The sequence below is a fragment of the Neophocaena asiaeorientalis genome, unplaced genomic scaffold (assembly GCF_003031525.2).
Source record: "Neophocaena asiaeorientalis asiaeorientalis breed wild unplaced genomic scaffold, Neophocaena_asiaeorientalis_V1.1 scaffold143, whole genome shotgun sequence".
Taxonomy (NCBI): Eukaryota; Metazoa; Chordata; class Mammalia; order Artiodactyla; family Phocoenidae; genus Neophocaena; species Neophocaena asiaeorientalis.
The window spans coordinates 3,486,841-3,502,619 of record NW_020175536.1 but is presented as its reverse complement, the minus strand read 5'-3'; the positions used below and the strand labels follow the sequence as shown (position 1 = coordinate 3,502,619).

The 15,779-nt window shown below is 35.5% G+C and overlaps 1 protein-coding gene across 3 annotated transcripts in view; it reads left to right on the top strand.

The window, feature by feature from the left end:
* Positions 1 to 15,779, top strand: part of DEUP1 (deuterosome assembly protein 1) — a 220,110-nt gene that overhangs the window by 173,257 nt on the left and 31,074 nt on the right. For all 3 annotated transcript variants that reach the window (XM_024731273.1, XM_024731274.1, XM_024731275.1), the window contains 2 exons: positions 1,213 to 1,419; positions 3,118 to 3,204. In XM_024731273.1, the coding sequence (XP_024587041.1) occupies positions 1,213 to 1,419; positions 3,118 to 3,204 (294 nt within the window). The remainder of the gene's footprint in view (positions 1 to 1,212; positions 1,420 to 3,117; positions 3,205 to 15,779) is intronic.

Below are 15,779 nucleotides of genomic sequence, written 5' to 3'. Positions count from 1 at the left end.
TTCCCCCGATGGACTGTGATTTTTTTTTTTTTTTTGAGGCCGGTAATTACATACTTTATCTCTGAACCTCAAGAATTAGAGAGAGTGAAAGATTTCTAGAAAGACGGGAGGAGGCTGGACTAAGACAGTGGTAGTAGGAATGGAAAGCAGAGGTGAGATTTAAGAGAGGTTGAAACAGAAGGGACAGAATTTGCTACCTGACTTGATTTGGGAGGATGAGGGACGGGAGGAGTCCAGGGTGATCCAGAGGTTTCTACCGTGGAAGGTTTAGCTAAAGTTAAGAATATGAGACTCCACCGGCTTAAGAAATGTAGGTGTTGCTTTTTGATGGACACTTTAAGTTTGAAATTTATTGTAGCAAGATTCTAAAAAACATAGTGTTCAGTCGCAAATAGTACAGCATGATTTAGTCCCAAAAAGCACTGAATTTAGATCCAACAGTCCTAAGTTCTAGACCTAACTCTGCCAGTTAATAGTTTTATGAATTTGAGCAGGTCACTTAACCTCTCTTAGCCAATTATTTCCTCCCTAAAAAATGGTTCATCAGCCTCTGCGCTGTGGGTCCAGAGCTCTTCCATGGCACCAAGTCCGGGGTGGTGGTTTAATGGGTATCAAGTAAGTTACACGAGATGAGTGAGTTCCACAGTCTGCTGTACAACACAGTGCAACAGTAAACAATAAGGTATTGTGCACTTAAAAATGTGTTAAGAAGGTAGAGCTTGAGTTAAGTATTCTTACCACACGTACACAAAATTAAAACAACAAAGGGACACAAAGAAACTTTTAGGGGTAATGGTCATGTTTATTTTCTTGATTATGGTGATAGTAACACAAGTGTTTGTCCAAACTCACCAAATTTTATCCACGAACTATGTACAGTTTTTGTATAGCAATTATACCTCAATGAAGCTGGGGGGAAAGTGCTTGATAATACTTTCCTCACCTTCCTGTCAAAGTCGTCATTAAAGTGGTATCAGTAGTTGGTGAGGACTTATATACAATAGAAAATAGAAGTGAAAACAAAATTTTGAAATTGGAAGGAAAAAGTAAATGAACCATTATTGTAAGTATCTTTTTCATTTAGCATTGATCAGAAAAGGAGGGTAAAGTGAGGTCTGGCTAAGTTTTAAGATAGGATGGGAAGACCGAACATGGCTAATAAAACCTTTCAGCTGCTGTATAAAGGATTTGTTACTATTTTCTGGAAAACAGCTGCTGCAGATAAGAAGCCAACCCTGTCAGGAGGAAGAGTACCATAGCTCTGAGCAGGAAAGAATGAGGAATGAAATCTCTGACCTAACAGAGGAGCTTCATCAGAAGGAAATCACTATAGCAACTATCATGAAGAAAGCTGCATTTCTGGAAAGACGGTTAAAAATGGAGTTAGAAATAAAAGAGAAAATGTTGGTGAAACAACAGGTATGCAAGCGGCAGGAAGCACCTGTCCAGGTCACTCTTGCTCAGTGCAAATAGTCGCCTTCCTTATTGATTAATAAAAGGGTTGTATTTCTTGTATTGTTTCTGAGACTAACAGCACAGGAATGCTTTGTGGAGTCACATAAAACCTTGGTGAGATAATGCAAAGTGTCATCAAACAAGAACCAGGGAAACAAGTGACAGCACAAGAAAATTTCTTTAAATCTCATGCTAACATTTTCTAGTGACCCATATTCTGATCACCTCCCACAGCATGCTCTGGTCAAAGGTTTCTTCCTGAATTTGTTTTCCATAGTTCTCTTCTATTAACATTTGTATCTTAAAAAAAGCTTCTACTCCAGTTTTTCTTGGACATTTCATACCTTTATTTTAGAGTTTTGAAAAATGGACATGAAACACAAAGATTAGTTCATATTTACTGAACATTCACTCAATGCGTAGCGTGGTTCATGGGGAAAAACAGCCATTATAACGTTCTACTGTTAAAATACTGCAAGTGACTTCTAAGTCTTCCCTCCCTCCCTCCCCTCCTATTCATTTTGGAATTCCCTCAGTCCCATACTCATCATCAAATTGGTGGCCTGCTACTGAAAGTATAGGGTTTCTCAGTGTTTTTACCCCAAATATAGAGGGATTTTTAAATTTTATTTTATTTATTCATTTTTATACAGCAAGTTCTTATTTGTTAGCTATTTTATACATATCAGTGTATATATGTCAATCCCAATCTCCCAATTCATCTCACCACCAAATAGGGTTTTTGAGAGCACCATTCAATAATTTTCTAGGCATATGAGGGTTACTTCATAAATAACAGGGCTATTTCAATCCTGAATATTGTAAAAACAAGAAAAGATTCTGCCTTTGCCCAATTATAAGCTTTAAACTGTGATTAATTTGTATAATATTACAGGAAAACAGCATAGATAGGACAATAGCATTGGTTGCACCTGTAAAGGAAATGATATTTTTACAGGTGTTAACAGTGATCTGGGTAGTTGGATCATGAATGATTTTTATTTTCACCTTTACATTCTTCTATATTTTTAGATTTTTGTCAAGGAGAATATATTTTGTAATTTACAAAAGTAAACCTTTTTAAGGGAAGTGTTTTATATGGAAATGAGCCCTAGGTAAATAAAAGGGCAAATGCTATGTCTAAGCGCTCTTAAGTAGAAGAAATTAGGGGAAAAAATAAATGAGGAGACAAAATGAAGTTGTCACAAAAAAGAAGGAAATTTGGCAGAAGTATCAAGAAGAACAAAATTAAACATGAAATCATATTTGCATACTGTAAAAATTAATCAGGTCATGAACAAATTTAATGGACACTATTATTCAAGCATGTTTTTAAAACTGTAATTTTTCTGATGGTAATTTGCATACCATAAAAAAATAGAAGTGAGAAATGGAATTTTGGAATAGAAAAGTATAATGAATCATTATTGTAAGTATCTATTTTTAATTTAGCACCAATCAGAAAAGGAGGGTAAAATGGGGCCTGCTAAAGATCTGAGAACTGAATGAAAATACCTGATTTATGATGATCCTGCCTAAGAAGTGTTTCCCTTCACTACACTTTGAAAATATTTACATTAACAAAATAAAATTAATTTTCATAGAATTGTGAACTTTTATTATGAATTTTACATTCACTTTTAACTACTAATCTCCTTTCAGGTCTCAGATAAGAGAGATAAAGCTGTCAGAACTGAAAACACACACCTGAAAGGCATGATGGGAGATTTAGACCCTGGACGGTACATGGTAATATGCTGAAATCATTCAGTAACTTGAACAGAGAGATTACTTAGTTGGTCAGGATTTACCCAGACATTCTTTACTGAATGCTTCCCACATGTCAGGCATGCAGGAGATGGGGTGGCAAATTATCTTGCACTTAGATTGAATTTACTTTTATCCTCAGGCTAGAACATGTGAATTTCTAGTTTTCTACCTTGTTCTTTTCTTGCGTTGGGCTCAATTCTGATCATTTCCTCAAACACACTACTTCCTTGCTTTTGCTCTTGCTGTTGCCTCTGGAATCCTACATCCTACATGGCCTGACTCATGTGTCAACTTTCCCCTTGATGAAGCTGCTCCTGAAACTCCAGTCAGAATAAATCATTCCATCTACACTTGGTTTGTATTTTGGGTCCAACTTGTTTCATAGCTTATCACTTCCCCACTGGATGGTGAACAAAGACTGTGCCTCACTAATGTGTGTGTCAAGAGTACCTCCCAGCGTCAGGAGTATAGACGGTGTTCAGTGAATGCTGGTTGAATAAATAGGATGGATCAGCGAATGATTGAGGACTGACCGTGTGGTTTCAAGCAGTGTCTTTACAGGTTTACACAAGGCAACTTAAACAGGTTCTGTGCCTTTCATTTCAAATGTTTAATATAACAGTTGAGGGTTGGTTTTTTACATGTAAAATAGAAGAACTTTTATTTATTGAACTAATGAAATACCATTGTTACTTGTCTACCATTTATTTGCTCTGAGTGAAAATTCTGAGATAAAATAATTTTCTGCCATGCAGGGAATGGAGGGAATCGAGTACGGCAGTCGCTTAACCTGGCCTCATGTTCCTCAGCTGTAAAGTGAGGAAGTTGGATCGGGCATTTTCCAAGGTCCTTTCTTAAGCCAGGATACTGTATTTCTTTTTTTGTCAGTATTTTATTTTTGCTTTTTTAATTGAAGTATAGTTGATTTACAATATTATATAAGTTACAGGTATACTACATAGTGACTCACAATTTTAAAGGTTATACACGATTTATAGTTATAAAATATTGGCTATAGTCCCTGTATTATACAATATATCCTCATAGTTTATTTTATACATGATAGTTTGTACCTCTTAATCCCCTAGCCCTATCTCTATATCTGTGAATCTCTTTCTTTTTTGTTATGTTCACCAGTTTGTTGTATTTTTTAGATTATACATATAAGTGATATCATACAGTATTTGTCTTTCTCTGACTTATTTCACTTAGCATAATACCCTCCAAGTCCATCCATGTTGTTGCACATGGCAAAATTTCATTCTTTTTTATGGCTGAGTAGTACTCCATTGTGTGTGTGTGTGTGTGTGTGTGTGTGTGTGTGTGTACCACATCATCTTTATCCATTCATCTGTTGGTGGACACTTAGGTTGCTTCTGTATCTTGGCAATTGTAAATAATGCTGCTGTGAACATTGGGGTGCATATATCTTTTTGAATCAGTGTTTTTTGTTTTTCTCAGATACATACCCGTGAATGAAATTGCTGGGTCATATGGTATTTCTATTTTTAGTTTTCTGAAAAACCTCCATACTGTTTTCCACAGTGACTGCACCAATTTACATTCCCATCAACAGTGTGTGACAGTTCCTTTTCTCCACATTCTCACCAACATTTGTTATTTGTGTTCTTTTTGATGAGAGCCATTCCAACAGGTGTGAGGTGATATCTCATTGTGGTTTTAATTTGCATTTCTCTGATGATTAAGAATGTTGAGCATTTTTTCATGTGCCTGTTGGCCATCTGAATGTCCTCGTTGGAAAAATGTCTATTCAGTTCTTCTGCCTATTTTTTAATCGGGTTGTTTGTTTTTTTGATGTTGAGTGTATGAGCTATTTTTGATATTAACCCTTATTGGTCATATCATTTGCAAATATTTTCTCCCATTCAGTAGGTTGTCTTCTCATTTTGTTGATGGTTTCCTTTGTTATGCAAAAGCTTTTAAGTTTAATTAGGTCTCATTTGTGTTTTTTTTGCTTTTATTTCCTTTGCTTTAGGAGACAGATCCAGAAAAATATTGCTACAATTTATGTCAAAGCGTGTTCTGCCTATGATGATACTATATTTCTGTGATAGTATGTCCTTGTTCTCCTAATAGTCTGTATTCTAGCATCAAAGAATAGAAGCATTCTGCATTCTTCTTTCGGCCTTGTTATGGATCCTGTGATTGGAGTATAAATGGATAAAAAGTAAAGTATGTGTGATTTCCCTGTCTGTTACAGAAAATCTGTTTAACACAAGGACTTTTTTTTCTAAACTGGACACACGAAAACGTTATTTAGAATCCTGCCCTCATCTGTGTCTTTTTCTCTCTCAAATATATGGTTTTTATGTTAATTTTTTACATTTCAATCTGGATTTTTTTTTTTTTTTTTTTGCGGTACACGGGCCTCTCACTGTTGTGGCCTCTCTCGTTGCAGAGCACAGGCTCCGGACGCGCAGGCTCAGCGGCCATGGCTCACGGGCCCAGCCGCTCTGCGGCATGTGGGATCTTCCCGGACTGGGGCACGAACCCGTGTCCGCTGCATCGGCAGGTGGACTCTCAACCACTGCGCCACCAGGGAAGCCCCCATTCTGGATGTTTTTAGTTGTGCATTCACAACTAAAACTAAAAAAGCTGTGTATTCACAGTTCGTCACAGCCCCCAACTAAGCCTGCTTCACTCTGGCTCCTGTAGGCATTTGGCTTTGTTCATTTATTGGTTTTCATTTTTTCAAGAAATAAAACACGTGAAGATGTGTAAAGAAGAAGCTAATTATCTCTGCTCCTATCCCCAATCCCAGTTTGGACTCCAGAGATATTCAGTGCTAACCAGCTAGTGTGTAGCCTTCTTTAACTTTTTCCTTGCTGGTGTACGCACTTAGGAGGGATGAGCTGAGTGTTGTTTTACAGAAATACATGTGTAATATATACATTATTCTAAACTGCCTTTTGACTATGTATCACGGACATCTCTACAAGTCAGGAGAGAAACACCTTTTTATTTTTCTTAATTTCTTAGAAAAAATAAATGTATATATAGTCATGTAAGGTATATACAAATTTTAATGAATTGAAGAGTAACTTACACACTAGTGATTTTAGTGCAGTCTCTCTTTTTCTCTTGCTTCTCCCCTTCCCCTTTCCTCCATTTCTCTAGCCACCTCATAACCCATCCACCAGATAGCACGTTAACTATTCAGTATGTATCATTTTGTGTTTTCTCATATATGTTTGTGTGTGTGTGTAGTTATATACCTATTTAGTGGTTTTAATTTTTTTTTTTAAATGGTTTCGATTTTACACACTTCTCTGTGTCTTGTATCCTCTGCAGATCCTATGTCAACAAGTTTAGGTCTTATTTGATTGTATAGAGTAGCTTAATAATATCCCATGATGTGAATGTATCAAAAGTTATTCAGCTATTTTTTCAGAATTATGGTTGATCCTTGAATAACGCAGGGGTCAAGGGTGCTGACTCCATGCAGTCAAAAGTCTGTACATAACTTTATAGTCAGCCCTTCTGCATATCTGAGGATTCAACCAACTGTGGGTCTTGTAGTACTGTGGTACGTATTTAGTGAAAAAAATCCATGTATAGTGGGCCCACACAGTTCAAACCCCTGTTGTTCAAGGGTCAACTGTAATTCATTCATAATTAATAACTGTTTCTAGATTTTTACACAGATACACAATACTGTCAAAATCATCCTTGTACATACATCTCGGAATAGCTTTCTGAGAATGGAATTGCCGATTCAAAGAATATGTTTTAATTTTAAAATATTTGTTGAATCATATTTCTGCCATCTCTGTATGAGAGTACCCTTTTCTTTCATCCTTAGTGGCAATAACAGGTGTTATTGCTGTTTTATATTTTTGTCAGTCTGATGGGTGTAAAGTGATATCTCAGTAGTAGTGTAATTTGCATTTCCCTGACTACAGTAAGCATATTTTTGTGTATTTATTGACAATGTACTATAAATTAGTTATATTCTTTGCTCGTTTTTCTCGAGCAAAGCTCAAGCTCATTTTCTTTGGGCAATCTTGTCAATTTATAACAGCGTTTTTCTAAAGTTGTTGTTTCTAATTTTATTTATGATATCTTTTTATCATACAAAAAAATTTTAACTTTTATTTGTCAAACATGTACATCCTTTTGTTTATAGCATCTGAATTTCCTTCCTTGTGTAACATGGTTCTCCCAACTTCTAGACAATACATATAGTTTATTCAAAGATTTTTATATTCTTCATCTAAGTCTTTAATCCATTTGAATTACACTTTTGCGTGTGATATAAAACAGGGATCCGATTTAAATTTTTATATAAATATTAAGCTCAATTAATCCAGTTTCTCCTGATAATTTCCTGTTGGATTCTATTTGGAATTGAATTAAGTTTATATATTATCTTTGAAAGAATTGGCATTTTTATAATAGTAAAATTTGCCATCCAAGAATATGGCATGGCTTTCCATTTCTTCATCTCTTATTTTATGCTCTTCAATAAGACCTTACAATCATCTTTGTATAAATTCTGTGCCTTTCTTTTTAAATTTGTTCTCAAGCATTTTATAATTCTTGTCACTATTGTAAGTAGAATATTTTCCTTTTTCCATATCTAAAAACTTACTGCTAATATAGAAAAAAAAGCCAAATTATCTTTTAATTTTAGTAGGCATTTTACTAGAGATTCTTAAGTTTTTTGAGATATGCAGTTGTCTCAACAAAAATAGCTGTATCTCTTCCTTTCTCCTGTTCATATCAGTAATTTTTGTCATATTGAACTTGCTAGCACTTCCAAGAGAATATTAAATAATAATAGTGATTGTTGACAAATTTGTCTAATTGATGAAATTGTTTTAGAGTTTTACTGTTTAGGATAATATTTATTCTTGACTTATGGTCTTTATTTTGTCTTTCTATTCCTAATTAGGGTTTTTAAGATTTGCTGCCGGTTTTATCAAATGCCTTTTCAGCATATGTGACATCATGTAGTTTTTGTCCATTAATTTGTCGATGTGTAATAGACTATGATTGACAGATTTGCTGATATTGATCCACCTTTGAATTCCTGGAATAAACCTTCTTGGTCATTGTATTCACTTTCTAGTGCTGTCATAACAAAGTACCACAAAGGCTTAAAACAATAGAAACTGTTGTATAGTTCTGGAAGCTAGAAGTCTAAAATCAAGGTGTCAACAGGGCCATGCTCCCTCTGAAACCTGTGTGGGAGGATTCATCCTTGCCTGTTTATAGCCTCTAGTGATTTGCCAACAATCTTTGGCAATCCTTGGATTGTAGATGCATCACTCCAATGCTTTGTCTTCACATGGCCATCTTCTTTCTGTTTCTTCATATCATCTTCCCTCTATGCATGTCTTTCCCGGTGTCCACATTTCCCTTTTTTATAGAATACCTGTCATATTGGATTAGGGTCCACCCTAATGACCTCATTTTTTATTTGATTACCTCAGTAAAGATCCTGTTTACAAGTAAAGTCCCATTCTACGGCATTAATAATGGTTAGGACTTCAACATATCACAGTCATACTCTAACAGTTTTGATATATTTCTGGATTCTATGTGGTAATATTTTATTTAGAAATTAAGATGTGTGTGTATAAATGAGATTTGTGTATAGTTCTCTTTTTTCTTGTAATACAGTTATGCTGGCTTTATAACATAAATTGGGGGCTTTCCATATTTATGAGCAGTCTAGCATGGTTTAAATAATATTGGAATTACAGTTCTTTAAAGGTTAGAAGGAGCTTAGCTATGAAACTGTCTGGACGTTGAACCAGTGAAGATAAACCATAATGGAAAAGAATATAAAAAAGAATGTATATATATGTAACTGAAGTTTCAGCGAAGTAGATTTTCAATTACCTTTCTATTCTCTTTCAGGGTACCTGGTATATTCAAATTTCACTTCTTCTTAGGTTGTTTGTGGTCATTTTTATTTTTCTAGGAAATCTTTACCCATTCCAGTATGTTTCCTTGTTACCAAAGGGAGTAATATCCTAAAGTTCTTTGCATCTCTTCTATATTTTGTATTTGTTTCCTTTCTTAATTCTAGGTTTGTATAGTTTAACTCTCTCTCTTTTTTAAGTCTGGCACACAGAATCATTGCTTATTTTATTAGTATTAAAAGTATTGACTTTGGATTTGTTATTAGTTATTCTTCCTAATTTCATTATTACTGTCTTTTATTAATTTCCTCTTCCTGATTTGTTTTGTTGTACTTTGTCTAATATCTTAAGATAAATACTGAATTTCTTAATTTTATATCTTTTTCTTTAATTGTAAGGGTTTTTAAAGCTCTATGTGTTCCTCTGGATATAGCTTTTGCTGCATCCCATCAATTTTGCTGTGAAATGTTTTCCTATATGTTTCTCTTCAAATGCACTCTGCCAGTCATAGAGTGGGCTTGGTCTCTGAGAACTGGACGATCAGGCACACCCAAGAGGGCTAATATGACCCAGCCAAGCCCCTCCTAGGTTACGTGGCCCTGCTTGCTCTGAGGGAAGGATTCTAACAGTTTTGATATATTTCTGGATTCTATGTGGTAATATTTTATTTAGAAATTAAGATGTGTGTGTATAAATGAGATTTGTGTATAGTTCTCTTTTTTCTTGCTTGTTATACAGTTATGCTGGCTTTATAACATAAATTGGGGGCTTTCCATATTTATGAGCAGTCTAGCATGGTTTAAATAATATTGGAATTACAGTTCTTTAAAGGTTAGAAGGAGCTTAGCTATGAAACTGTCTGGACGTTGAACCAGTGAAGATAAACCATAATGGAAAAGAATATAAAAAAGAATGTATATATATGTAACTGAAGTTTCAGCGAAGTAGATTTTCAATTACCTTTCTATTCTCTTTCAGGGTACCTGGTATATTCAAATTTCACTTCTTCTTAGGTTGTTTGTGGTCATTTTTATTTTTCTAGGAAATCTTTACCCATTCCAGTATGTTTCCTTGTTACCAAAGGGAGTAATATCCTAAAGTTCTTTGCATCTCTTCTATATTTTGTATTTGTTTCCTTTCTTAATTCTAGGTTTGTATAGTTTAACTCTCTCTCTTTTTTAAGTCTGGCACACAGAATCATTGCTTATTTTATTAGTATTAAAAGTATTGACTTTGGATTTGTTATTAGTTATTCTTCCTAATTTCATTATTACTGTCTTTTATTAATTTCCTCTTCCTGATTTGTTTTGTTGTACTTTGTCTAATATCTTAAGATAAATACTGAATTTCTTAATTTTATATCTTTTTCTTTAATTGTAAGGGTTTTTAAAGCTCTATGTGTTCCTCTGGATATAGCTTTTGCTGCATCCCATCAATTTTGCTGTGAAATGTTTTCCTATATGTTTCTCTTCAAATGCACTCTGCCAGTCATAGAGTGGGCTTGGTCTCTGAGAACTGGACGATCAGGCACACCCAAGAGGGCTAATATGACCCAGCCAAGCCCCTCCTAGGTTACGTGGCCCTGCTTGCTCTGAGGGAAGGAAGGAGTCTTCACCAGCTTTCCCTGACAGGAGCCTCACTCACTTGGCTCAGGAGCAAAAGGTTAGAAGTAAACATGGTACAGGGGAGATGCAGCAAGATGCCAACTTCTAAGTCTCCCTCACTCCTCAAAACAAGAATATTAGAAAATATATATCCCACAGAGAAGTTAGCACTCAAGTTTTAATGAAGTTAGTCAGTTTCACATTGGTTTCTTAAAGCTTTCTTTTGTTCCCCCCTAGATTTATTAAGGTGTAATTGACAAGTAAAATTGTATATATTTAAAGTATACAATGTGACGATTTGATGTATATATACATTGTGAAATGATTACCACAAATTATTTAACACATCCTTCACTCACATAGTTACCATTTGTGTGTGTACGTGGTAAGAACACTTAAGATCTACTCTCTTTGCTAATTCTCAGTGTACAATACAGTATTATTAACTATAGTCATTATGCTGTACATTAGATCTCCTGAACTTTTTCACCTTATAAATGAAAGTTTGTATTCTTTGATTCAACATCTGCTCATTCCACCCCCCCACCCAGATAGCCCCTGGCAACCACCATTCTACTCTCTGCTTCTATCAGTTTGACTTTTTAAAGAAATTCCACATATAACTGCAATCATACAGCATTTGTTTTTCTCTGTCTGGATCATGTCACTTAGCATAATGTCCTCCAGGTTCACCCATGTTGTCACAAATGGCAGGATTTCCTTCTTTTCATGGCTGAATAATATTCCATTATGTGGAATTTTCTGTATCCATTCATCCATTCATAGACACTTAGGTTGTTTCCATATTTTAGCTATTGTGAACAATGCTGCAATGAACATGGGAGTGCAGATATCTCTTCAAAATACTGATTTCATTTCCTTTAGATATATACCCAGATGTGGGATTGCTGGGTCATATGGTAGTTCTATTTTTAATTTTTTCAGGAACCTCCGTACAGTTTTCCATAGTGGCTTCTCCACTTTATATTCCCATCAGCAGTGTACAAGAGTTCTCTTTGCTCCACATTCTCACCAACACTTGTTATCTTTTGCCATTTTGATACTAGCCATCCTAACAGGTGTGAGGTGATATCTCATTGCGGTTTCGATTTGCATTTCCTTGATGATTAGTGATGTTAATAACTTTTTCATGTGTCTCTTGCCATTTGTATGTCTTCTTTAGAAAAATGTCTATTCAGGCCCTTTGCCCAATTTTTATTGTTCGTGTTTTTGCTGTTAAGTTGAATGAGTTTGTTATATATTGTGGAAATTAACCCCTTTTCATATATATGGTTGGCAAATATTTTCTCCCATTCCATAGGTTGCCTCTTCACTCTGTTGATTGTTTCCTTTGCCGTGCAGGAAGCTTTTCAGTTTGGTGTAGTCCCACTTGTCTATTCTTGCTTTTGTTGCCTGTGCTTTTGGTATTATATCCAAAATATCATTGCCAGGGCCCATGTTAAACAGCTGTTTCCCTTGTGTTTTCTTCTAAGAGTTTTACAGCTTCAGGTTTTACATTTAAGTCTTTAATCTATTTTGAGTTAGTTTTTGTGAGTAGTCTACGATAGAGGTCTAGTTTCATTTGTTTGCTTGTGAACGTCTAGTTTTCCCAACAACACTTATTGAAAAGACCATCCTTTCCCCATGGTGTGTTCTTGGTGCCCTTGTCAAAGATTAGTTGACTATACATGTATGGGTTTATTTCTGGGTTCTCTATTCTGTTCTGTATTTATCACATGCCACAATCACCACAGAATGTTTTCATTCATTCTATAAATACTTATTGAATGTCTGCTATGTGTCAGGCAGTATGTTAGGATTGTAAGTCAGACTACATCCTTGAATTCATGGAGCTTAATATTAGTGGAAGGAGACATACATTAGTGGATACAGACAATTAACTAGATAGTTATGCTAAAGAGTGATAGGAAATTGCAGAGTGCGGGGGGCTGTATAGGGGTTACCTAACCCAGTATTGGGAATCAGAAAAGGCATCTGAGGAATAATTAGCCAGACAGAGTAGTGGGAATGAGTCATGATAAGGTAATATAATGAACAGAGACTAGAGATAAAAAGTCAGGGAGACTGGTAGAACTGTATAACAACAAAGAGCTGCTGTTCATTGGGTGTTTACTACATGCCTTGCCCTCTGCCGAATACTTTACATACATTAGTGTCTACATCCTTATACCGTGTGTGTAGGGTAGGTATTATTATCCCCATTTCACAGAAAAAGAAATGAAATCTTTAAGTTTTTAAGTAATTTGCCCAAGATCACATAGCTTGTAAGTAATTTGCCCAAGATCACATAGCTTGATAACTTCAAGTGCATGATATTAACTGTTATTATATCCCGTGGTTCTGTTTCTTCTGTTTTCTTCACTGGCTCCTCACCCTTCTTCCTCTACTCATCCTTCAGATTTGGCCTTGGCCCTCTGCTTCTCTGGCTGTGTACGTTCTCTTAAAGGATAGAGATAATGTCAGTTATCTCTTCTGGATCATAGAATGGCTTCCAAGTTGGGCACTTCTCAGACCAGATATGCTTTCTTTACATAAGCTTTCCTTGTAGAACATGTGCTCAATTTCTCATAGGAAGTCAGAACTCTTTACATTCCACGGCTTCCTTTATCTGGCTCACCCACTTTGTTTCCCTGTAGCGACTTACACAAAGCCTCCACTATAGCTAGAGTAGCTTATTCTCATCTGTGTGTGTGATGCTCATTTCTCATGTTCTTTCTTATTACCAGGCCTTTGCACATGCTTTTCCTTCTACCTAAAAATCCCCTTTCCCTACTTCACATGGCCATGCCCTATTAATGTTTCAAGTCTCTCCACATAAATTTTACATGTTATACGAAATCTTCCCCGATTTTCCTCTGTTAAGAGTCCCTCCTCGAAGCCATCATAGCATCCTTTACTTAACACCTATCATACCACAATATTAAAATTACCTGTTTCTTGTCAGCTACCCATTCCCTTACCAGTAGGCTCACTGAGGGCAGTTATGGTCCTAGTTTACCATTGTACCTCAGCACTTACTATAGTGCCTGAATATAGGAGGCACTGAAAAAATCTTCTGTTGGTTGAGTGAATGAATAAATGAATGAGTGAATGATGAATTAATTAACCTATTATATGTCCTCCACCTTTCCTTTACTTTACGAGAGTAAAGACATACCCTTTTCTTTATTAAATCCTACCAGTCCCGGGCTTCCCTGGTGGCGCAGTGGTTGAGAGTCCGCCTGCCGATGCAGGGGACACGGGTTCATGCCCCGGTCCGGGAGGATCCCACGTGCCACGGAGCGGCTGGGCCCGTGAGCCATGGCCACTGAGCCTGCGCGTCCGGAGCCTGTGTTCCGCAATGCGAGAGGCCACAACAGTGAGAGGCCCGCGTACTGCAAAAAAAAAAAAAAAAATCCTACCAGTCCCTTAAGAGACTAGATTAAATTTTATTTCCTCCATGAATTCATTTCCCATTACTCTAGGGCCCATTTAGTTCTCCTGTCTTTGACTTTCTTTAGCACTTAGTTATAACAGTTTAGCACTAAGTTTAGAATTGTCTTCTTTTAGTTTTTTAATTATTTAGTATGGGTATGTTTTGTCTCATCAATCATAGACTTCTTGAGGGAAGAAGTGGACTATGTTCTATACTTTTTCTTCATGTAGGGTTTGGTATAGTGTAGGACTCAATGAATACTTGCGGATTTATGGGACTCACCTGTAGTCTAAGAAGCATGAATAAGTTATCATGAAAATCATTTCTAATATCATTAAAAAGATCACTGAAGCCTTGTCTTATCTCACTTTCTGGATGATCTCAATCCCAATAATTGTTGACATTCATTGATTCAGAAAACATTAGAGTTCCTACTTGGTGCAACATCATTTAACACATAATTATACCATATCTATATTATTTACTATTTTTTCTTACATGTTACTTTAGCCTACTCAATTTTATTATATTTTCCATAAAGGCAGAGTCACTTTTTGATATTTGATTACATCTGGAGAACTTAGCACATATATATATATATATATAATATATATGTCTAAAGATTTGTTAATGGGCTATCACAAAATGGAATGCCATTGATGTATAGCCTTCAATGTGAACTTATTAAAATAGCATTTAATCATATATATTTTATGTAACATTTTACTTCATACAGGAAGGTTATTTTAATTGAAATGTACTTGACATAAAATATGTTGGTTTCAGGTGTGCCTCATAGTGATTTAACATTTGCATATATTATGAAATGATCACAATAGTCTAGTAACCATCTGTCCCATATAAAGTTATTTCAGTATTATTGACCATATTCCATATGCTGTTTAGTACATCCCATTGCTTATTTATTTTATACCTGGAGATTTGTACCTCTTAATCCCCTTCACTTATTTCACCCATCCACCCTTACGCCCTCCACTCTGGCAACCATCAGTTTGTTCTGTGTATCCTTGAGTCTGTTTTGTTTTGTTTTTTAGATTCCACGTATAAGTGAGATTATATGGTATTTGTCCTTCTCAGTCTGACTTATTTCAGTTAGCATAATAGCCTCTAGATCCATCCACTAGATCCACTTGTTGTCCCAAATAGCAAGATTTCATTTTTTTTAAATTATGGCTGAATAATATTCCATTGTATATATACACCACATCTTCTTTATCCATTTGTCTATTGATAGACATTTAGGTTGTTTCCGTATCTTAGCTATTGAGTTAGTGTTTTTGTTTTCTTTAGGTAAATACCCAGATGTGAAATTGCTGGATCATATGACAGTTCTGTTTTTAATTTTTTGAGGAACCTCCATATTTTTTTCCTTAGAGGCTGTACCAATTTATATTCCCCCCAGTAGTGCACGAACATTGCTTTTCTCCACATCCTCACCAACACTTGTTATTTTCTGTCTTTTTTATGATAGCCTTTCTAACAGGTGTTAACAGATAATCACATTGTGGTTTTGATTTGCATTTCCTTGATGATTAGTGATGTTGAGCATCTTTTCATGTCTTTTAGTCATCTGTATGTCTATTGACATCCACATTTTTTAAT